At 40.7% G+C, this 20,526-nt stretch overlaps 1 protein-coding gene across 1 annotated transcript in view; it reads right to left on the bottom strand.

Moving 5' to 3' along the window:
* Nucleotides 1-754: 754 nt before the first annotated feature.
* LOC140236616 (KICSTOR complex protein SZT2-like) overlaps nt 755-20,526 on the bottom strand; it is an 86,163-nt gene continuing 66,391 nt past the window's right edge. Inside the window, exons 53-68 of the mRNA XM_072316537.1 lie at nt 18,359-18,547; nt 16,728-16,896; nt 15,745-15,914; nt 14,917-15,073; nt 13,847-14,010; nt 12,756-12,917; nt 11,986-12,259; nt 11,416-11,520; nt 8,992-9,247; nt 8,566-8,704; nt 6,981-7,055; nt 6,079-6,292; nt 4,617-5,068; nt 3,595-3,846; nt 2,443-2,706; nt 755-1,720 (exon numbers count right to left, since the gene is read on the bottom strand). Coding sequence (XP_072172638.1) covers nt 1,580-1,720; nt 2,443-2,706; nt 3,595-3,846; nt 4,617-5,068; nt 6,079-6,292; nt 6,981-7,055; nt 8,566-8,704; nt 8,992-9,247; nt 11,416-11,520; nt 11,986-12,259; nt 12,756-12,917; nt 13,847-14,010; nt 14,917-15,073; nt 15,745-15,914; nt 16,728-16,896; nt 18,359-18,547 — 3,183 coding nt within the window. The 3' untranslated portion in view covers nt 755-1,579. The remainder of the gene's footprint in view (nt 1,721-2,442; nt 2,707-3,594; nt 3,847-4,616; nt 5,069-6,078; nt 6,293-6,980; nt 7,056-8,565; nt 8,705-8,991; nt 9,248-11,415; nt 11,521-11,985; nt 12,260-12,755; nt 12,918-13,846; nt 14,011-14,916; nt 15,074-15,744; nt 15,915-16,727; nt 16,897-18,358; nt 18,548-20,526) is intronic.

Genomic DNA, 20,526 nt, shown 5'->3' with positions numbered 1-20,526 from the left:
TCTAGACTCAAATCAAAATCAGTTGAACAATAAGACCCTGCTTCAGTATACTCAATTTGGCAGTAATTACACATGTCAAAACATCACCGTAATTCCAACACTCTTCATGGCTCTATTAGAACTACAAAGCGTCCAAGACATCTTGCACAAATATTCTATGCACTCCCTAAATTGGCAACATATGCACCCGATACTGTAAAACCAGAAATGCTTGTGTACATTTTACTTTTGTACATTTTGCGAGAACCACGATCCGGGAAATTAAAATGCATGCACAAGTTCTTGTCTACACTGTATGCATTGAAAGCCAGTGGAAATTCACGAAAATTTCATGCCATGAAAATATCTTGCTTTTTTTACATGTAGTACTCTATTTTGTACATTCAAGACAGAATATTGGAAACACTATGAACACAGCATGGAATCACACACCACGGGGCTGAACCCATTGAAGACGGGCTGATTATGCTATAACATGTATTTCCCATAGACACCTGCCCGAGTATACTCGTCACTAATCTTCAACAGATTATTATTCATTTTTTTAAAGCACATACCAGTGGTCCTGTGTTGTGAGAAAAAGAGCAGAACAGTTGCTGACAAATATGCTCTCAAGACTGTGAATCTAATTTTCTACTTGAGGATTAAAAAAAAAAAGGACAACAGAGATACAGTGGAGAAGAAGGTGGCAAAGTTCCAACTAAGAAGATTAATTTTCAAACAATATTCAAAGTTATCATGTTACCACTTTTGTGCTTGCCACATCTTCCTCACACATCAGAGGAGTGAGTAAAACTTGCATCATATTGTGTTGATTCAAGCGAGGAGTCCAAAATTGATTTCAGAGGACGATAGTTCTGTCAGCTTTCTGGCCTTGGAAGCTTCCGGATTGCCAGCAGTCTGTTTCTAGCAGATGCTGAAGGCACAAAGTGTCTCAAAAACACACTGATGTCTAGGATCTCACTGCTGTTACAGAAGCACAACCTCTTGCTCAACAACACGAAGGAGACTTGAAAGGTGGGGATCACACAGTGGCTTCCTGAGGTGTGGCACCAATGCCCGGGATGCATGCCCCTTGTAACGATCATTGGTCAGATGTAGTAGCAACTCCTCAGAAAATCAGCTCCTTTACCTCCAAGAATTTGAAAAATTCATGTAAACCTTTAAAGCTTTTGATCTTCTTGAATGAAGTCTCATGCCATTTGTACACAAGTCCATGTCATCAGTCAAGATTGTATTTATCCAAATGGAAAAATCAAAACGACAAAAAGTTTTCAACAGCCTCTCCAGGGAGGATACACTGATAATACAGTCAGGGTTGCTGATGTATGTAGCCACAACGATCAATAATTAACACTACAGGCCATGCCCAACACAAATGGGTTCACTCAAAAGTTTTGGAAAGCTCTGCAAGATGGAAGGAGCAATGGTAGCAACCTGTATAAGCTTGCTGAATGACATTGAATCTCACTCTATTGTCAACATCTCCTTCCCTTAAACATTGACCATCAGTCCAAACCTTCGGGATGAAGAAGTGAGCAGTAGACTCCCGTCGCACAGGGGGGCCAGCTTCACCTCCTCATAAGACGGTGGTCCAGAGGTGGTATCCGATGGCGTTGATGATGTTCTCAATGTGCTTCTGTGTCTCCCTGGCCTGCGAATCATGGTCAATGTCTGGCACATCAGACAGGTAACTGCTTTTACTCAGCAGCTCCAACTCCTGGGGGATGGGGGGGGGGGGAACAAAACAAAATGGAGATGGTGTACATATCACTACATGTTCTATCACAGTAAAACAGGTGCAGAAGGATAAAGGAATACAAGAGTCACACTGGACAGTAAAATACCTAGATATAGATTACAATGAGACTTCAGGGTAGACTGAATAGTACTGCAATATTTTACAAATAATGCACAGGTGAGAGTGCGATACTGGGGATTGCTGGGCACTTAAGGGTATTACCAATGGTGTTAACATGCATGACGCTGTGAATATCTGAGACTGCACTGCATCGCCACTAACCTCAAAAACTTAAACCTGTGCATTATTTTGATTTATGACATGGGTCTATGATCTTTAATATGATATCAGCTAACAAAACTTTGTATTCTTAAACATGTGGGCTGCTCTTCAATCCATTGTAGATGACCATGTGAAAGCGATTATTTGAGTTCGCACTGCGCCCGTGTACATACATGTATGTTTCTTTGCTGCACACTTTTTGCACACCTATGCATGTAGAATACTTAAAAAAAAATAAAAGAATGCACACATGACTCAGTTCAGTGCTTCTGATTGGCTACACTCTTGTAACACTTCAACTCATTGAGGACAGACTGATTTTGCTACAACAAGCATTTCCCACAAACACCTGCCCGAGAATACTCGGGAGGGTCCTCAACGGGTGAACAAGACATTGCACATGAGGAACTCACCGCCACCTCAGTGGTCTCATCCACCGTTAAGAGGACCACCTCGTTGCAAGTGTTGGCCAGGAGGAGCACCAGGTGCTTGATCTTCCGGTCCTCGCTCTCCACGAACCTGGTGAGGATGGGGTAGCGTCGGGCCCGCAGCACCCGGAAGAGGTCGGCGTACCAGGTGTTGCTGTTGTGGAGCAGGTCGCCGAGGGTGGGGTCCAACTTGGAGAGAGGGGTGTGATGGACACAACCCAGGAGGACTTTGAATTCTGGATAGGACATGCTGGTCTGTGATCCAGTTGCAATGGAGAGAGAGAGAGAGAGATTACAAATAATAGGCAAGGTTAACATACAATTGTGCATTGGAGACCCGCATGAAGTTTTCTTTAACATGTTTGCAGAATGTCAACCAAACTTTAAGAAAGAAAAGAACTGATTAACAAATTGCCCCACATCGATGTAAGTGAGCACCGAATTAATCAGGCCATACATTCAAATTCTACCGCAGTTATGTGTGTCCATGATTTTTAATCATGGCTACTTTAAAAATCATTGCTTATTTACAACGATGTAGGGCAATTTGTCAATCAGGTGCAATAAAAAAAACAAAACAACAGCAACAACAACTCGACACAAGAATTCCATTAATTTGAATACAGAAAAGGACCTTAAAGTCTGGACAAATGCCAACAAGAAAACAAGAACAGCAAAAAAAAAAAAAAAAAAAAAAAAAAAAGCAGCAGTCTGGTAGTTTGTTTATATGCTCATTTTCATCAAGGTTAATTTTCAGACTACAATCACTTAAAACAAACTAAACAATAAGAAGTGCCATACAAATATTCAGAAGTGTTTCATCCATAATGTTAATGCAAGTTGATCAGTTTTGTATGTGTGTGCCTCAATCTTTTTCTCTCCATCTTTTTGTGATCACGTACATTCAAGAAATGGGAAAAAAACTGAAATAATCTTTAACTAAATCTAAACAAAATCTCTCTGTCATGCCAGTAATCTCACACGAGGTTAAGAACTTTCACAAAGGAAGTCAATATTATGACCAGATATTCCTCTTGAATGAGACTCTGTACATGCAGGTGAAGAGTTTGCTGCAGAAAAGAAATGTTCTCAAACAGAATTAAAACAAAACAAAAGCAAAAATGGCAATTGATAACCCCTGACCTCAAAATCGTCCTCCTCAGCACTGTCCCTCTTTGATGTCTTCTTGCTGCTGCTGGTGGAGGCTGCCATGGCAACGTGCTCCATCTCTTCTGCCTCCAACATCAGCAGCTGGTCCCACAGCGTGTCCCGCCGGCAGTTCATCTCCGCGTTGGTCAGCATCGTCACGATGCGATCCCGGAAGTTGGCGGCCTCCGTCTCGGCGAGCTCAAAGCGCTGCAAGGTGACGGGCTTCTGGCTGATGGACACCGCCACCTGCATCCAGTTTGGGAGGTCGAGAGGTTAATGAAGACAATACAATAGATGCTGATGTATACTTTGCAAGGATCCAAAAAGAAGTCAAAGACTTAACCACTTTGATAATATACATTGTAGACAATAGTCTCATGTCTCACTGATGAAATATATTAAAAGTGACTTTCATATTCACAAACAAACAGAAACCTAAACGACTCACAATCACATTTACACAAAATGCACTCATGCAAATATTGGGTTGGGAAGGGATAGGGGCGTAAAAGTTTAATGAAAGATTTACAGGTGTTGCATATTTTCAGGGGATCAAGAACCTCTGGAAGTGGAAGGAGACTGGAGTTCTGCAGAATAGTATCCCCATTGCACGCAGGATAACAAATGTGCCATTTGATTATATACTCTACAGGATATCATTCTCTGAGGCAACATGTTTAGTAGGTTTCACAGATTGCACAGAGAATATAAAGGGGTTTGATGTCATGAAACATTCAGACACAATGCATGCACACATATAAAGATTTTTAATGTAAAAAGATGCAAGAAAATCAACATAAGCATCTTGCATGGTGTTGTGTCCTCCATTTTACCACAATTACAGTACAAAATGCATGAGTATTGCATCTCAAATGTTTTCAATCACAATTTGTATGTCAAATACCTGTAAAGAACATTTTTTTGAAACGTGGCACCTTAACAAGGATAAGAAAATTACATTTTTAGCAGTTGGCAGGCTCTTAGTGCTCTGCTTCCTGAATATCCATCTCACATACCTTCTGACTGTTGGTTTTGAGTGGAAACAGGTCTCTCCGACTGGTCACGATGATGTAGAATTCCAGCTGGAGCATATTCTTGTGGTGCATGGCGGTCCCCTCTGGGGTCACCGGCGCCGACATCTCGGCACCACCCACGGCGGGAGAGTTGGGCCTGGTCTGGAAGCGGTACTCGGCTTGGTCCCACGCCACCACCACGCTCATGTCCAGGTCATCGCCGACCACCAGTATGTTGTGGAACCGTGGGTGGATGCTGCTGTGCATCAGACACAGCGCCTGGTCCACCGGCCCGTCCTGGTTGCCGGGCAACCCAACCTCCGGCGTGGAGTTGGAGGAGGAAGGCGGGGAGCTGCTGCGCATGGTGAGTTTTTTCCAACCGGGCGGGCAGTGTCTGACCAGGTAGTCATAGAGCAGTGAAGCCTGTGTGTTCAGGCTCAGAAACGGGATCGTATCTGAAAGGTGTTTGAAGTTGAAAATCTCAATTAAGTGATTTCTCAAATGTGGCAGCAAGATACAAGAGTCATGCCAGTGCAAGCTGGCCAAAGAAAGGGTGACAAAAGATTAATGCACAACAGAATTTGGCATAATTTGATGAGCACATGTCTGATATCTGCTGTTGTCACAGAGACAGAAATTAAGTCACATTGGGTAAAGATTAGTTGCTCATAAGATACACACTTGTAACACAGCAAGAAGAATGCACAGATACACAAAGAAATTCAGAGATGGATACAAGAAATACCTACAGTGTATCACATGTACAGGCTTAAAAACTAGAACACAATGCTTTTATACGCTGACAAAGAGCACAGTGCCTACTTATGTCTACATTGTGCTACACACATATTTATGCACATAAAATCTGTCAAAAGACAAAATCCTCTGTGAAAACAAAAATATAAAAAAAAACACTGAAAAAAAAACTTCAATATGAAATAAAAAAAGATGTGTCAATTTTCAACTTTTGGGATCAGGAATGGAAAAAAACAAATTTATGGTAAATTTACAGCTTCTGCTGCAATCAACACACATTCAGCATGCAACCACACTTTAAAGGCATAATTGACCATTTGCAGATAAAACAAAACCCAGCATTAGTGCTTTAAAATAGTTCTAAAATGTGAGTTAGCGACAGAAACAACCACTGTAAAAATATGAATTATAAGTGATGTTGAGTATTGTTAAATACTGTACACAAAATGTGAACAATAGTTATAATAAGAATGCTTCCAGACTAAACCGTCTACAGTTACGGTTTATTGAGAAAAATACTGATATCTCCCTATATTTTAGGCTTTACTGTGAAAATTTTATATGGTAGGATGTTTTGTGATACAACAGACCTACACATATGCATCAAATGTGATCTTGAACATTTTCAAAATCACTGTTCCCAAAGGTAAACTGGACCTTTAATAATAGACTGGCCCCCCTGGGTAGAACCCATCTACCACAACCCCACCTTTCTTGATGCAGTTCTGCCTGAAGTTGGGCGGGTGAGCGTAGAACTTGACGAAGCTGGCCAGGAACGAGGAGATATGGTAGTGAGACTGGAAGCCCATGTCTGGGTCCGCCAGGTAGGCTTGGATGGTACGCAGGTGGAAGTCATAGGCAAAGGAGTGCAGGTGGATGAGGTCCTTGTACTTGTCACAGTCATTGGTGAACAGGTTGGCCAGCTGCAGTTTACAGGTGGGAGGGAGGAGGGAGGGCATTGGGTTAGCCCTAAGATTCTCAAATGCCCATAAATCCTGTACACAGCTCACTAGGTTTCCAATGATCATCAGATGCATGATCGAAAACAATTATTTTCGGTGGAAAAAAAAACACACCATTCTATATAACAGATGATGCACATATTTTTGGGGTGTTGGGAGGAAGTGCGCATGTGATAACTATGGAAACTCGTCTAAGTCCACAACGGTTGAACAATTCCATACGTAGTTACAAGCCATACCTCACACACACAATTCCTACCGACATTCAATGTACTTTATACTCAGATCTGAGAATCATGTGTACATATATATCAATGCACACACACACACAAACACACACACTAGAAAAAAAAAAATCAGAGTCAGACATTTGCTGTACTTACATACTGTATATGCCGAATATTTCACGAGGTTTTTATTTTCGTGAATTTCGCGAGTCAGGTGCTATTCGCAAAATTAAAGACATGCAAAAATATTGACTCTGATCCCGATGTGAATGTGACGTACGCATGTACATTTCTCTGTTCAGTATAGTACTCAATGATCACGAATTTAACCACTCGCAAAATCGTCGCAAATTCCCAATTCGCGAAAATTTAGACTCGCAAAATATATGGCGTATACAGTACACTACAGACAAGTTACATACCTGAGCATTGATAGTCTTTCCTGCTGGAACTCTGGAACTCTCAAAGGCATAAAGCTTCACGCAGAAGTAGGTGTGCTGGAAATACAGAAATCATATAACACTATATAATGCATATACAATGTACAATACAATGTACAATACAATATACAATACAATAAGAATATGTACCAACTCACATTATCTAGAACATACTGATCCATTATTCCTTAGACTAAAAGTTCTTAAAGTTGACGATATACACAAATTTCAAACAGCAATATTTATGTTCAAATACACGCAAAATCTACTCCCACTCTTCCACAACGCATTTTCCCTTAACAGGGACGTCCATGCTTACCCCACGCGCCATCGTAATGATTTCCATTTGAATAACCCTAAACTCCTATTAGCTCAAAAATCAATTCGGCATAACGGGCCTGATATTTGGAATTCACTCCCTCTCCACATAAAACAGTGCACATCTCTCTATTCCTTTAAGGCAAATACAAAGAAATATTTCTTGGCACAATATCATACGGTACAGTAATCATTAAACATGTACCTCTTATACTCAACAACAAGGCAATATTTGGTCCACCCCCTTTTCCTTTTCTTTTACTTTGCTGCTTGACCCTTCGCCCATATTATAACATATCCAATCATTTTCTTAGAAGTGCTGACCATCAACACTTTCGCGCTTCATCACCTGCACACGCACTCACAGGCACCACTCCTGTTTACCAAGTAATTGTATAAAACTGGATTTACACGCACTTTAACATGGCCCATCTGTATTAGTGTTCAAGTACTACAATAAAAAATGGTAATTTAACTCTGGCTGTCCGTCTGTTCAAGCACGGCTTATAACGGCGGCCCTCTGCATCATATGTATATATTATATATTGTACTGTGAATTAAGTCATTATTGGCCATATAAACATTTTGTATGTTATTTAACGTTTCATTTGTCTTTACATACAAAATATGACTTACTATGTAATATGTCAATAATTTTCAGAATTGTATTTGTGTAATTGAACCTGCCTTTGTTATTTTTGTTATTCTGAAAGAAAATATGAAATGCAGAAAATAAAATTTTTTCAAACAAAAGAATGTATCACAAGCTTGCGGCGATACTCCTATCTCACAGTAACAGAAAATTGTGTAATCATAAAACTGGCTGGAATTAAAAAAAAAAAAAAAAAAAATTCAAAGTTTTACAGGAGCAACATTCAACTGTACAATATAGTCCATACATTTCTGTACAAGAAATAAGAATCTATCTACCTACCAGTGTACCTACGTACCTACATTGTACCTATATATTTACCACTCTACCTAGCTACATCATGTACATGTACAATTGTACCTATCTATCTACAACGTATCTATCTATCTATCAATTGATCAATCAATCAATATATCTGTATACCAGTGCATACATATACACTTTGTATGATAATGTTGCATCATGTTTATACATACATTTGTATACTGCACACAGATGTGAGAAGACTGCAATGCATAAAGTGTACAACTGGATTTTTGAAATCATCTGCACAATGAGTGTTAGCTGCAGAATGATAGTGCCACAAGGGGCTCTCACCCTAAAGGACAGTTCAATGAGAATGATGCCTCCTGGTACAGTGATCTGAAGGTGACCTTCAGCCCCCGGCTGGGAGGTCCTCAGCATCAGTCTCCCAAACTTGGGCACCTCTTGCCCTCCTGGACGGATGTGGGAAGATCTAAACAAGCCCGACGAGAACAGCAGCAGCAAGACAGAAACCAAAACGAAAGGGAAATTATGAAAAGATACAAATTGGGTAAAAATAAGTCAGAAAGGTATGCAATCTACACCACATGCTTCATTCATGTCCGGATCAGAAATACATGTTATATTCCAATGTGTTGTTCAATTTGTGAACAGCGCCAAACTTGCGAAATTTGCGAAGATAAAAACCCCACGAAATAGATGGCATATAGAGTGCTTGCTGGATCACACACAGTTATAATTCAACCAGGGGGTTTATACCTTGGTCTTCCCTGGGGGTGTGTCTCCACAGTGTTAAAGCCAAGGCGCTGCAAGAAATGCTTGTACTGTGACACCATGCTGTTCTTGAGGTCATTGTGCCAAGGAGCCTCGCTGGTCAGTCCGGCCGGCCGGCTGGACACGCACTTAGTGCCATCTGAGGAGGCGAGGACGTGGTCCCTCCACCGGGGGTCGAAGAGCAAGGGCGTGGCACAGTAGTGGACCACCCGGGAGCGCTGCTTCAGAAACTCCAAAGTGTCTTCCTGTAAAGGTAATGACAGGGAGAAGATCTCATAAATGGAAGACTGCCGATGGTTTAACTCGGTCTGTTTCTTACATGTGAATTTCAGATCTACTGCTCACATGGGTTGTGAAAAACAAGTGATCAGCTTTGAGCATTTACGATGCTGCTGTGGTTTAATACTACAAACATTGCTTCTACCAAAAATTGCAGAGATCTACACCTGTATACCAAATAAACTGATGTAGATTCTTCTCATTCATCCAGTCAAATGATACAATGATGTTTATATTTGAATCAAAGCACTGTACAATCTCACACAATATGAGGGCTATTCCTTGTGCAGGATCATCATTTGCCAGAGAAAGAAAACTGATAATTGGTGAAAGGTACATGTAGCTTCAACTGAGTTTATTTCCAGTGCTTTGATTTAAATGTAGATCATTACTTGATATATCAAATAGGCCCCGAATATGTGCATCCCATAGACAGCTGCGTAATATGGCTATCGGCGCAGTGAGGTGCGAATCAATTGCGATTTAAAGGTCATGGCAGTTACATTAATGTTAAGGCCATGTCACACCAGCCTTGCGTGCGACTTCCGAAGAACATTTTTGCAATCCGGAGGTCCCCGCAGATGACCTGCACATGACAGTACCTAGCAGTATCTCAAAAGTAGTTACCCGGAGGTGCGCACGCTGGCTCTATTTACCCGCTGCCAAAAAAGGCCCTGTCACACCAGCAAAGCGGGCTTATTGCGTATGGGGATTTTTCAGCACGCAGAATAATTTCTGCGGCCGGACAAGGTTTAGGGCGAGTTTGGCGTGGGTATTACATGATAAACGCGTGATACCTAAGTCCTTCTTGCGTGTATTCCGTTGAATTGCATGTTAGGCGCGTGAGTGTCACGTGATAGCTTCGTGATAGCTTCTTTTATGTCAGCTACGGGCGACATACGGGCTCTGCGAAGTAACTGCCACAACTGCGTGTTATCTGCGTACTAGTCGCCTGCGAGGTGAGTGCTAGCCTGAACAATAGGCTGGTTCGAGGGGATGGGCAAACAATCATTTGTCAACTAGCTTTCAAGAAGTGAAGATGCCCCGTAGACGGAAAGTGCACAAGGGCAGAGAACGTCCAGTGGATGGACAGCCACAAAGCCCGGAAGATTCACAGCAAACGCATCAAATTGCTGCTGAAGTCCATTCGGCGGATGAAGTCCTGTCCGAAAGGGACCAGGTAGTCCTCGACGCCACATAGGACAGAGGACAAAGAAGAGAATGAGCCCACAAATGGCACGCACTCCCTTCACATAGGCATAGATCAGCGGGCAACTTACCTACTTCAAGTGGGTCAAATGCCTGTGAATTGCAGCGGCTACGGCCCTCCTACGGGTGTTCTGCGTGGAACTCTTCGGGCAATCCTCGCGACTCATCCGGAAATAGTTTTGGTCATGCTCAAAACTTTGCTGCGGGAAAATTGGACTAGCGTGAGCACCTTCGGGCAACTAAGGACGAGATAAGTGCTTGGTACTGTCAAGTTCGGGCCAACTGCGGAGAGCTCCGGGTAGCAAATTTGTTTCCCCGCAAGTCAAGCCGCAAAACTTCCCCAGATACGGTATGACAAGGCCTTGAGCATGCTCAAAACTTGTTCCGGAAGAGTCACGGGAGTTGCCCGTAGAGGCACGCGCAGAACACAAGTAGGAAACCCTTACCGGTAGCACCTCACAGGCAACTCCAAAGCAGGTACTTCGCAATCCCCGTAAGTCGCTCGTAACAGAAAATGGATCGGTTTCAAAGCTCTCACGCGAGTCACACGGAACGCACGCGAGTAGAAGCTAAGTAGCACGCGTCTAGTAAGTAAGAAACAAGTGCGGAAATTGCAAACATTCTTGTCCGCCCGCGGAAAATCTTCTACGTGCTTTAAACTACCTCCTCGCCACAAGCCCGCGTAGCTTGCCCGGACAGGTGTGACACCGCCTTTAGTATCACATCAAATATTTATCCATATTGGTATCACTGAGTATCATGTTTTGCTAGGAATGTTCTGTCCAGTCTGATTTCACACACGTAAACATACATGCCAATTATTAAAAAACAAAAACAAAACAAAATAAAACAAAAAAAGATCTGTACACAGAAGGTGCTAATGTGGGACTGAGTGAAAGAAACCCCTCAGTGCTACAATACTATCCTGAAGGATGCACAGACTCACACTAATAGGTTGTCTGGAGAGCTGCCCCCTCTTCTGCCAGGCCACATACAGGTTCTCCAGATCTTTCTGGACTTCAAGCTCTATGGAAGGCAATGTGACACACAATACAATTCTTGATGATTCATTGTGGACCTACTACATCGTCACTTAGAAATCTCATCAGTAACTTTTTTTTCCTTTACTACATATGACAGTAGTATTATAGTGATATGGGAGTGACATATGGTGTGTATGCCACCTGAATACAGAAACAATACACTAAAAGATGCATTAATGCTTTCTGCTCTTTGGTGCATTGACTACTGTAAAATTCGAAATGTTCTTGTCAATAGTTTTTCACACTGAGCTGGAAAAGATGAATTTCAATTCTCTTTTTTTCCATAGTCAAAACACTGAATAACATAACATTTAACTAGCAGGAATATTTGCATGCTTTTATTTTTGTGTTATCTTTCTGTTTTCTTTCTGATCCTAAAGATGGCTTTTCATAACATTTCTCAGTTTGTTTGGGTTTTTTTTTTGTGCACATGGGATTGACCTCTGACCTTTGCGCGTGTTCCTGCAGACAGTGGCAAACTGGGCCCCATTCCGGAGGACAGGGTCGTTGAGGAGCCGATAGGGGGAGCTCTGCAGCGGGTGCCGCGGCCTCACGTTCTGAAGCGTCTCGTCGAAGGGGGGCAGGGCGGGGTGGAGTCGCCGCAGGTGGGAGGGACGGGACGAGGACCCCTGGGGGCGGGACACAAATTCCCTGGACGGAAGGCTTGTCTGTTTCACAAGGCTGTCAATGGCTTCCAGGGATCGCGAGAACGGGTTGTCACTCTGTGTTTAAGAAAGCCAGCAATCAAAATTAAGTCTTTATATTCTAACACAAACAATATAAAAAAGGTACACAGCAAAGAGCATCATAATGTCACATTGCAAATTATAAAGATTTATGTATTGACAAGAAAGTTAATTGAGGCCACTATCCTTCATATATGAGGGAAAAAATGTGCAGAATACATCCATAAGAATACTTTCACAACCTTTTTTTAAAAAAATAAAAAATATTCTTTTCTTCCAGTATATGCATCAATCATCTTAATTACATCAATCACCTTAGTTTATTTTCAAACTCTACAGACAGTAGAAAGGCTGAAATAACATTCTCCACAAGTCCATGGGAGAAATGTCAATGCCTAATGCTGCATTCAGATACAATACGTGTACTACAAGTATGAATTCCACAAATCTGTAATCTCATGAATGTTGAAACTACGTGTATACAGTCACATTCCTTCCTTTGAGAACCTGCGGTGATGCCTGTGACTCTCACCTGGTGGGCACCAAAGCGGCAGTGCTGGTACAAGCCCATCTTCTGGCTGACGAGGCAGTCCAGGAAGTGCGCCCTCGCGTTGTGCCACTTGACCAGGCGCTGGAAGAGCTTGTCCAGGGTGCTCAGCTTGTCGTTGGACCAGTTGTAGACAAACACTTTCACCTGGGACAGATAAGGGGCAGATTGTTGGCAGGACATATGTCAAATTAATGAGCAGTGAAGATCCCAGCAAAAAGGAGTACAGAAACATCAAATGTATCAGATAGCAGAGAACAAGTGCATTCAACACTTTCAGCATCTGTAGTGTACAGTGTATGTGTGCTTATTAAACATATTTTAAACTGTTCAATGTGAAACGTCATCAACTTATATTTCAATACACAGACTGGAGTTTGTACTGTGCAGTCTACAGTGACTCTTCCCAATGGCTACATCTACAATGTATATCTATGTAAAATACTGTAGTTTATCAAATTATCCAACACAGTTCTTGTTGATGTCATTTTAAACTCCGAATCCCACTCAGGTGTCAATCAATGCTGACCTTTTAATCTATTTTCTAAAGATGATGATGATATAACTGCTATATCAAAGTACATGTACATCATACCCCTGGCAACTGTCTTCATGCATTTGAAATCATGAAAGGGAATAAAAAAAGGAAGAAAGAAGAAACTACAAGTGAGGAGAGATTCATGCACTAATATAGTGTTAATGACAAACATTCTTATGATGAAGATTTTCCTTTCTTTAGATGACCTGTCTACCAAGGCTAGCAAACCCCAGCTAAACAAGTCCATAGATGAGAATTCAGAGTCTTTAAATATCCCTGTCTACCCCTGTGCAGCTGCATAGGTTTAAACCTGTCCCACCAACAGGGGTATCACACACACCCTTTGTCAACACCAGAGAAGTCTTGACCTCTCCTAGGGGAGGGAAAAGCAGAAACCTTTACTCTAATTACCCTCCATTTGTTAGCTTTAGCAAAGTGGGAATTTATGACTAAAACCTAAAGAGTACAGGAGAAAAAAAGCTCACAGATTGAAAAGGGGGAGAGTTTAGGAGACTGATTGTAGAACTACAGTATTAACCTGTTTGTTGGAGGCTTGCAGCAAGAGGAGGCGTTGCCGTGGCACTATGAGGCGGAGTGACTGGGGATGCTGTTTGAGACCGGTCAGCCAGGAGGGTAGCAGGCCCTTCTCACTGACCCCACAGCTCAGGTCAAGGGGGTCAAACTGCTGCAGGCTCTTCTGACCTGGTCAGATGGAGAGTAATATTAACATATCATCTCATCACCATCATATCAGCATCATTACCATCATCATTAACTATCAACATCATCATCATCGTCATCACCATCATCATCATTACCACCATCACTACTATCACCTTCACTTTTATAATCACTATCATCAGCATCAGCATCATCTCACCATCATATTCACCATCATCATCACCATCATCGTCACCATCATCACTAGAATGACGATAATCATCACCATCATTATCATCATTAGCCTCATGATCATGATCATCACCATCACCATCACCACCACCACCATCATCTTTATCATCATCATCATAATCATCATCAAAATCACCATCGTCATTATCAAAATCATCATCACCATGCCTATTTTGTGTGATTATATCCTAACTATTGGTGACAACATTTCATTTTGGTTTCTTGACTATGAAACTACATTAAATTATTCAATAAATCTACATGTAGTTGTTCTGTGTGTGATATGAGCATAATGTACTGTAATTTCTTTTTCAAAAAAATAAATTAATTAATTGTTTTTGTGATTCTGATGAGGACATACTGTACATGTACAAAAGATGTAGTGTTATCACAATTCATCATCATATGGTAAATCAGGAAGTTACTAACAATACAAACTACACATGTGCACAGCAATTGTTACCCAAAATAGATCAAAAGCTTTGGTGACAACAATGTTTCATTCTTAACACCAAGACATCTTTTTTTTTGAGGATTCATCTTGACACCATGAAGATATGACTCCATGAAATTCACACCAACTGATCAATATTGACACTTGGTGATTTATGACAACTAATTGACTTGGCTTTAACAATTCAAAGGTTATTCTGCTTGTTTTGGCAAGTGAGAGGCTCCCTTATAGGAATGTCTTACTTTTCGGATTGGTGAGGTTAGGGGGCTGTACGACATCATCCAGTGAGTTTGCATTCACGCTGTAGCGCCATTGCTGGACATTCCGACCAATCAGAACGAAAGTCTGCTCACTGCCAGGTAAGTGAAGACTAGATTTTGAAGTCTCTGATTCCTGCCTCTGTTCAGAGATATGAGACATACTTTCATTTGAAGGGTATGAATTGTAAGTTGCAAGCTATTCTTCAGTAGTTACTTTCCTATGAACACTTTAACATACATTTGTATTACGTAAGACGCTATTTGATGGTAACATGTAACTTCCATTTAATCTGTACTGCTTTTTTTTTCTTTTCTTTTTTTTTTCAAAACTTAAAAGAAAGAGGATGTACAGTAACTTGTACAAATGGCTAGTTGGCCTACAGTGTACCAGGATTCTTTGTGACAATGTACAACATGTGTATCACAATATGCCTGAGAAAAGTATACATTTTCCTGATATGAATTATGAAAAAAAAAAAAAACAACTGCAAACCACATGCAACAGCAAAAAGCATCAAGAATCTCCCAACCCCAGCCTCTCAATAATGGCATCATGAAACTCAGATTCCGTCTTCCACAATTCAAGTGATTTGTAAATGATTACATTTGTATCTCCTTCTCTAAGACATGAACAGTGCAAGGTTTTGTCTGTTACTGACGACAGTGGTCCTTATGCAATGACAAAAACTTACATCAAGTGTGGATTTGAAGTGAAATGTAAGCATTACAGCAAACTGCTACATGTATCAGCCATGTACATAAATGTGTTGAAATAGGGAAAGGCCTTAAAGATACTCTCTTCCAAAGTACCTTAGTAGGTGGTGGGGTAAAGGACTTGAAAGTCTCCCCATCAGCCTGGTAGAGCTTGTGGACAAAATCTGTGCTGATCTTTCCCAGCTTGTCCAGAAACTCCTGCAGAAAGACCTCCAGGCTGAATTGTCTGGACAGGGTGCTGGTCAGCAGACTGACCGATGGAGTGTCTGGACAATGCAAAAAAGAGCCAACTGATAATGAAACCCCATGTTGATATTTAGTGCGCCTTTTTATTTCAGTCACACAATAACACAATACGTAACATATTTAATGCTGGCTTGTATAGTACAATGTCATTCAAATGCATGCGCAAAGTTCCAAGCTAGATATCAAAGAAAATAACTATCAAAAGTTCACATGATTTTGACAAATCATCTAATTTTTCTTTTAAACCACATGCAACACAGTAATGGCTGGTGAGAATATGTTGTTGCTCATATTCTTGGTGTAACCCACAATTTATTTGGGAACACATTATCAATGATGAAGTACCTTGATGTTTACATGCACTAGACTTGCACACTGAAAAATTCTGTTCTATTGTCATTCCGTTACTACCCATGAAACAAAGTGTCCTCCTGGAAGCAAACAAACAAGCAAAACAAAACAAGCAAAACAAAACAAAACAAAACAAAACAAAACAAAAACAAAACAAAACAAAACAAAACAAAACAAAACTTGGCCAAGATATACCGGGGTAAACAAACCCACGTAACATTACAAAGAATTCAATGACTAATAGCACAAAATGTAGTTTGATATACCAGGAATGAATTGAACTATCCCTCTTTATTAACAGTAAGTTTGGTATTGGTACATATTTTCTGACCACAAAAACAAAGCCCATTTGTCCAGTGGAAGCACCATTCGGTGATGAAGGCCCCGTAAAGTTGGGAGAAATACAGTGTAAGAGATCATCCCTTGATACATGTAGGTATCAAGAGCAAAGCTGTAATCACTGATGGGAGAGTTACTCTTACCCAAATCAGCCAGGAACTGGAACCAGCGTAGTGCCAGCCCCGAGTACGTGGGATGCAGCGTGCCAGCCTTTCCTTCTTCCGCCTCTTGGCGGCGCTCTCTCATCTCTTCCTCCAGACGGCGATCCATCTCCTGAATCTGCCAGCTGGTTCTTCCCTCTTGGCCATGTTCCTTGTGCCAGCAATAAACACATCATCAGAAAGAGGTGAAAACCATGTAAAGAGATTACAAAAAATGTATTAACCCTTTCTGTTGCCAGGGACTTTGGACAGTGTGTACAATGCTATCGGGTTTTCTGTGCTAATTGGCACTCAAAGGACACTAAGGCCCGAATTCACGAAGGTGGTACAATCGAAAACATGGTTTAAACCATGGACAATTTGTATGGAGCGCCAAGCGTCGCATGGCCTATTTCGTTACGAAATCAGTAATTTCGATTTTGATCATTTCGTACTGAAATGACAACATTTCGTCAACGAAATAGGCCATGCGACACTTGGCGCTCCATACAAATTGTCCATGGTTTAAGCCATGGTTTCAATTGTACCACATTTGTGAATTCGGGCCTAAGGGTTAAGATATTGTACAGGTGTACATTTATATGTAAAGGAACGATAAGCAGCTCATTCTTCTCTGATCCCAGAGTCAAAATGATCTTCAGGGGTCTCAACTGTAAGCAAAGCCTACATACAGAATATGTACACGTATGCAGATCTAAAAAACTGAGCACATAACAATCTACATGTAATCAATATCACAAACCCCTAGCCCTGTATTAATCTTGCTTGCACACATGTACCCACATAATAAATATATAAATCAAATTTGAAAGGTGTCGAACCGTCACCGCATTTAGTGGATATAATAATATGCAAGATAGCACTAATATTCCTGGTGAACAGAATAAGAACACCTACATCCCACGAATATAATATTGAGCTCATCAATACCACTTTTGCAAGAGAAAACGGCATCCAGTGATCAATTAGTAAAACCCATACACACCAAAATCTAAAAGCAAAAACTACTCGCACGGCAAAGACCTCTACAACTATCTAACTAGAGGCTACATGGGTTAATGCAAAATACTGCAACTACAAATAAGTGTTATTTACACAGTTAAACAAGGAAATTGTTGAAGAGTACTCACAACCTTTGGCCACAAACTTAAAAGAAAAGAACTTAAAAAAAAATGAACAGAGTGTAGTATTTCCATGTGATGTAAGGCACATGAGGAGAAGGGACAAGAAAAAAATAAAAATTAAAATCATGAATGCAATTTCTTTGCTCTGCTGTTTAACACAACAGTGAACTGTATGTTGTATCTTCCTGGACTGGATCACTGTCTTTGAAGACACCTGCTCTAAGATCATAAAATCTGTGAAACATCTTCCGCTGAGATAAACAGGTGGGACTAGTGAAGTGAAGATGCACATGATGGAAGTCACATCATGAACATTTCTTCCTACTCATCTAATCACACTAAATGGGACTACAGAGCTGGGAACAATCCATGAGAGCTGGGTCCTACTGGTGGATGCAGAAGGCAGTAACTCCAGACCTACAGACTGTATGACACGAGGTAGAGATTTCTTTCATTACCATACATAATGGCACTGCTAGAGAGGTGTACCTTAAAGCTCAATTCCCTGGCTATCCTGGACTTGGTAGGGGTCAGAGGTCGAGAGGTCGAAGGGGACAGTTGTGGGGAAATCCCCCCAATCAGTCGCCGGGTTCGTCCCACGGGTCCCGAGGGCGTGCTCTCGCCAGACGAAGTGCTGCCACCGCTGGCGATGAGGCCTGGGGTAACTGACTGGGAACGCTGTAGAGTTTGTCATAACGACACGCACAAACTTTTGTTAGAAACAGTACAACACGTTAGTAGAATTACAATATTTCCCTATGAATTGTACACTCACAATGCTGTTTAGCCTGCATTATTTTCTTTTTTCTTTTGTTACAAACACTCAGTTTTCCATTCCACATGCATCCTCAGAAGTTTTTCTTCTTTTTTTTCTCCATCAAGCAGAGCCTATGCAACAAAAACAAACAAACAAACAAACAAGTAAATGCAACTCAACCTTCAAATACATTTATAGAGAAGCTGAAAGGGCATACAGGCTGTAAGTCAAAATTGCCAAGAGAAAGAAGAAATTTACTGGAAATACAGTTAAATGGCCTCAATACATCATGTATCAGATTGTTCTAAATGTTGATGAGTAATAACTGTTTTCAAGTCGGAGAAGCCTATTAAGTTTGTGAAATATCAGGGGCAATGACAACAGAAATTCTCATTCCTACTTTCAAATAGACAAGATACAATCATCCATTCATGACATTATGACACTGTCCATGACAAACACAAGTGTTTTGGTCAGAGCCCAACTTTGCCACATGCTGCTTTCAAAATTTTTTACACGGCAAGGGATCGTCACAAAAAAAAAGAGGGGCTTCTAACTTTGATGCCTGTCGAATGCACTGCCCAATTAAAAGTCTTTTTGTTTTATACACAGGGAAGAAATGGCCATACAGAGTGTTATTCGAGTGTGTAGGAGGTACAATGTACATGTGTCTTGTCTTGTCTGCAGGAAAAAATCCCTATCATTTTCCGGAATATATTTACTTTATGAAAAAAATCAATGAAAGTCAAGAACTGCCTCAGTCAATATTGGTTCATGAAAGACTCTGTAAAAGTCATTGTCTTGTCGAAGAGAGGATTGTAATATAAATGATAAAAATAAAGATAACATCTTTTAATGGACAGATTGAAGAGTGGAAAAATTAAAAGATACGAAACAAAAACATGGAGAGAATTGTTGAAGATGAAGAAGTGCCCGCGACTGCAAACATTACACTCAGGCAGGAAAGAAAACACACAATGTATGACATTATAGTGATCCTTTGAGAACAAATTAAAGAGCAAAGAGAGATCGTGACCGTCATTCAAAATATGCTTGGATTATTTCATGCACTGCAGCGCTGTGAGTTGGCAGAACCATGAAAGCATGCAGTTAGTGTGTGATGATGGAAACTTTCAAAAGGCATTTTGTGGAGCTGAATTTTTGTAGTGTATCACAGGAAAAAAAGAAAGAAAAAAGAAGCCCAACCCAGCCAACAACACAACCACACAAGTGGCACAGAATATTTCTATTAAAACACGGATTTGATTCAGTTGCACCAAAAATGACTACAATACGATTCATCTTTAACCTAAGAATTGTAGATTGAAATAAATGTCACTATTAAGGCATTCTAAATCTACACAGATACCACTGAATATGCACGATATACGTGGTATCTGTTCACATTAAAAATATTCACATCATCAATATACATGTACATATAATTCCTTTAAAGTCTCGAGTCTTGCCAATTTGGTTAGTGATCAATACCATGTAACATTCCAGAATGTGATCATACAACTGTAAATATATTGAACTTACGCTGAATATAACTCATCATGAACACATGGCACAACTGCCATATAAATGCACAGATAGAACACATGCTAGATGTATTCCATCTTACATACCTTGTATGTACAAGGGATATACACCGATATATCACCTTCAAAAACATTGTAGACATAAAAAATAAAACGCATTCCACTTTTATGAATGCCATCCACATACCACATGGAAGAGATCAGCGTCAAGTGGCAAATCTTACATGCTGTCTGTTTTCCACCTTCTAATCCCTAAGGACATACAACTGTACATGTAGAGCTCATAATAATCAGTTAGTCACATATTAGAGTGTACATATTCTATGCACCAAAACCCCAAAAGCCAGTGATTAAAG

Source organism: Diadema setosum, chromosome 13, assembly GCF_964275005.1.
Source record: "Diadema setosum chromosome 13, eeDiaSeto1, whole genome shotgun sequence".
Taxonomy (NCBI): domain Eukaryota; kingdom Metazoa; phylum Echinodermata; class Echinoidea; order Diadematoida; family Diadematidae; genus Diadema; species Diadema setosum.
The sequence above is the reverse complement of the archived record's forward strand: the minus strand, read 5'-3'. Positions and strand labels throughout refer to the sequence as shown.